Genomic DNA, 3770 nt, shown 5'->3' with positions numbered 1-3770 from the left:
GCTCATCCCAAGGCACAGCTGCCCGAACTCCCAGGGAATATCCTTGGGATAGAAACTCCCAGGATTGCAGGGCTGTTCCAGGGTGTTCCCAGCACTATCCCAGGTCTCCCAGAGCTATCCCTGTGCTACTCCAGAGCTATCCCAGGACTATCCCAAAGCTATTCCCAGGTGTCCCAGGGCTGTATCCCTCTGTCCTCCCAGAGCTATTCCCAGAGCTATTCCCAGGGCTATTCCAGAGCTACTCCAGGGCTATTCCCAGAGCTATTCCAGGGCTATTCCAGGGCTATTCCAGAGCTATTCCCAGGTGTCCCAGGGCTGTATCCCAGGGCTATTCCCAGTGCCATTCCCAGAGTTATTCCCAGCTCCATCCCTTTGCTGACCGATGTGGGAGTCGATCTCGACGATCTTCTCGATGCTGGCGGGCTCCATGAGGGGTGAGGTGATCCTCTTCTCCACCGCCAGGCACACGCCCTGCGCCGTCTGGATGCCGATGGCCGTGGAGCCCAGCTGGAAAACACCCCCAGATCCCCCAGATCCAGCAGGAATTCCCGATCCTGCCTCCCCTGCCAGCCCCAGGCAAAGCCGCTCCCAGTTATTCCCCAATCCCTCCCAGCTGGGGAGGCCTGAGGGGTGGGGAAGGTCCCGGGAATGCCCCTCTGGCAGAGGGAAGGGATTGAAGGGGGAAAAGGGGGTTCCCAGATGGGCCCAAATCCCAAATATCCCAGCACGAAACCGCAGGTACTTTGTTTTCCAGGAGCTTCCCAGGAGTTTTGCAGGAGCTCCTGGGAACCCCTGCCTGGATCCCAGAACCCAGGATCCCACCTTGATCCCATCAATCCATGCCTGGATCCCATAATCCTTGATCCCACCAATCCCTGCCTTGATCCCACCTCAGTCCACCAGCCCCTACACTGATCCCACCAACCCTGACCTTTATCCCACCAACCCCTGCCTGGATCCCTCTTGATCCCACCTTGATCCCAATAATCCTTCCCTTGATCCCACCAACCCCTGTCTTGATCCCACATTTATCCCACTCATCCCTACCTCGATCCCATATTGATCCCATCCACCCTAATCTTGATCCCACATTGATCCCATCCATCCTTACCTCGATCCCCCCTCAATCCCATGAACCCTCCCCCTGATCCCCCCTCCCAGGAGCTTTAATTCCCAATTGCTTGCAGGTTTTATCACCTTTCCCCCCCCTCTTCCCTCCTTTATCCCTCATTTCAGTGCTCCCAGGAGCTGAAGGCAGGACCCTTCTCTTCCCCAGGGCTCCTTCCCTTCATCCCAAACTATTCCCAATCCCATAAATACCCCCCAATAACCAGGAGCATTCACCAATTAAGGACATTTGGGGTTTCCTGCTTTGAAATCCAACCTTGTAGGGTCGGGATTGGGGGTTGCTTTGGGAACACAGGGAAGGGACCACCCCCGTGAATTCAGGGAAAAACGCTGGGATTTGGTCCTTCACGACCCCCAGGAGAGCAAGAATTGGGAAATTCGGGAGGGAAGACCCCGGGATTTATCCCAACCCACCCAGTATGGGGTTTGGAGGAGCCCCAGGAGCCCCAAAAAGCTTGGAAAAGGTGGTGGAGGGGACAGTACCTTGATGGCCTCGATGGCATATTCCACCTGGAAGAGCCTCCCCTCGGGAGAGAAGGTGTTCACACCCCTGCGGGGACAACAGGGACACTCGTGGGGGGCTGGAACACGGGGAAAGGGGTCCCGGGAGCCCCTGGAATTGGGGGATCCCACGAGCCCAGGGGTTTTCTGGACATCCCAAGGGATGGAGGCTCCAACCCCCACCCCGGGCAGCCCCTCCCAGGGCCAGAGCGGCGTTTCCCTGCAGGAATTGCCCCTCCCGGCAGGGAATTCCGGAGGGGGAAGGTCCCCTCTGAGCCCCCCCCGTCCCCAGGCTGAGCCCCCCCCGCTCCCCCAGGGCGCCCCCAGCCCTCGCTCACCCCCCGTGACTCAGCGGGGGCCGCCGCGCACTCACCGGTCGTACTCGGAGCGCGTCAGGAACATCGTTACGGTGCGGCCCGGGCGGCTTTTGGGGGATCCTGGGGGTTTTTGGGGGTCCCGGGGGGGTCCCGGGGGGTCTCGTGGGGTCTCGGGGGCTCCGCTCGCTCTCGGCCCTCACCCGGCACTGTGGAGCCACTTCCGGTCCCTCCCGGCGCCGCTTCCGCCCGCGCCGCGCGCTGATTGGGCAGAGCCGCGGCCAAGCGGCCAATGGGAGGGCGGGAGGGGCGGGATTAGAGGAGGGGGCGGGGCCACGGAGCGCGTGGGAGAATTGGTTGACGGGGCTGGTCATTGTGGAGGGGGCGGGGCCAGAGCACCAGGGGGCGTGGTCATGAGGCTGGGGGCGGGGCCACAGAGTGATGGGAGATTTGCTTGGGGCGTGGTTAACCGAGAAGGGGCGGGGTTATGTGATTAGGGGGCGGGGTTAGAGGGAGGGCACGGCGCGGTACCGGGAGGGGGTCCCTGGGACGGGGGTAACGGGGAGGGGACACCGGGCAGGGGCATCGGGAGAGGATACCGAGAGGGGGCCCTGGGGAGGGGCACAAGGGAAGGAGGTCCCGGGAGGAGACAACGGGAAAGGGGGTCCTGGGGAGGGGGCACCGGGAAGGAGTTACGGGAGGGGGGCACGGGGAGGGGGTGCCAGGACAGAGCCCCGGGGTGCCCTCGGGCCGTGCCGGGACCCCAGAGCTCGGCACCGTCAGCCCCGGCGGGACCCCCGTCCCGTCCCAGCGCCCCCGACTGACGGGGGGGTCGGAGGAGCCGATGGACGGACACACGGACACACGGACCCCCCCGCGGCGGGCGGGGGGCACGGGGGCGGCCCGGAGTGGGGGCTGGCCCGGGGGAGGGGGCTGTGCCGAGGGGGCGGGCCCGGGGGCGGGGGGTGCCCCGCGGCCTCCCCGGCAGCGGAGCGGTCCCAGCGGGCGGCGGAGGCAGCACCGACCGCCCCCGGCCCGGCCATGTCCGAGCCCGGAGCCCCCGCGGCCGGTGACAAAGCGACCCGGCTCCAGGTAGGGCTCCGGGGCCACCGGGCGGGGTCCCGGCGCGACCCCTCGGTGGCAGCGCACAGAACCCCCGGGGCGACCCCCAGTGCCAAGCCCCGGAGAAGCCCAGGGTGTCCCGGTGCGACCCCCGGTGCAGCCCCCGCTGCTGTGGGGCCGCGGCCGGAGCAGCCCCCCGGCCCCCCAGGGCAGCCCTAGCCCGGGGCAATCCCACCTGCAGCCCCCCGGTCCCCCGGGACAGCCCCGGGACAGCTCCCCCGATGTCCTGAGCAGCCCCCCGGTGTGGTCCCCTCAGTTCCCCCTGCCGGGACAATCCCGTCGCAGCCCCCCCGGTCCCCCCGAGCAGCCTCTCGGTCCCCCCGGGGCGCTCCCCCCGCTCGCTCGGAGCACCCCCAGCCCATCGAGGTACCCCCAGCCCGGGGCAGGCCCCGCTGCCGCCCCCTCGGTCCCGCCTTGCAGCCCCTCCTGCCCCCCCGTTCCAGCCCCCCCTGTCCCCGGAGCACCCCCCGGTGCCCCCTTGGAACCCCCCCCTCCCGGAGCAGCTCCCCGGTCGCTGCCCCCCCGTGCCCGGGATCCATCTCGTGGTGGCCCCCCCGATCCTTCCTTCCAGCCCCCCGACCCTCCCGGTGCAGCCCCCCCGTGCCCCGGATCGCCCCCCTGGTTCCCTGGAGCGGTTCCCGGTCCCCCAGGGCAGCTCCCGGTGCCGTCCAGGGGTTCCAGTTGTGTTCCCTGTATTCCCGGTGC

General features: G+C 67.2%; 2 protein-coding genes across 2 annotated transcripts in view; one reads left to right on the top strand and one right to left on the bottom strand.

Moving 5' to 3' along the window:
• The window catches only part of PSMA5 (proteasome subunit alpha 5), an 8857-nt gene extending 6810 nt beyond the window's left edge, over positions 1–2047 (bottom strand). Inside the window, exons 1-3 of the mRNA XM_027910290.1 lie at positions 2003–2047; positions 1612–1678; positions 381–507 (exon numbers count right to left, since the gene is read on the bottom strand). Of these exons, the coding sequence (XP_027766091.1) occupies positions 381–507; positions 1612–1678; positions 2003–2031 (223 nt within the window). The 5' untranslated portion in view covers positions 2032–2047. The remainder of the gene's footprint in view (positions 1–380; positions 508–1611; positions 1679–2002) is intronic.
• A 937-nt stretch (positions 2048–2984) lies between these two features.
• The window catches only part of LOC114072389 (synaptophysin-like protein 2), a gene marked incomplete at its 3' end in the record, with an annotated part of 7473 nt that continues 6687 nt past the window's right edge, over positions 2985–3770 (top strand). Inside the window, 1 exon segment of the mRNA XM_027910291.1 lies at positions 2985–3035. Coding sequence (XP_027766092.1) covers positions 2985–3035 — 51 coding nt within the window.

Source organism: Empidonax traillii, unplaced genomic scaffold, assembly GCF_003031625.1.
Source record: "Empidonax traillii isolate 1590-97213 ecotype Southwest subspecies unplaced genomic scaffold, ASM303162v1 scaffold3107:size18789, whole genome shotgun sequence".
Classification (NCBI taxonomy): domain Eukaryota; kingdom Metazoa; phylum Chordata; class Aves; order Passeriformes; family Tyrannidae; genus Empidonax; species Empidonax traillii.
The sequence above is the reverse complement of the archived record's forward strand: the minus strand, read 5'-3'. Positions and strand labels throughout refer to the sequence as shown.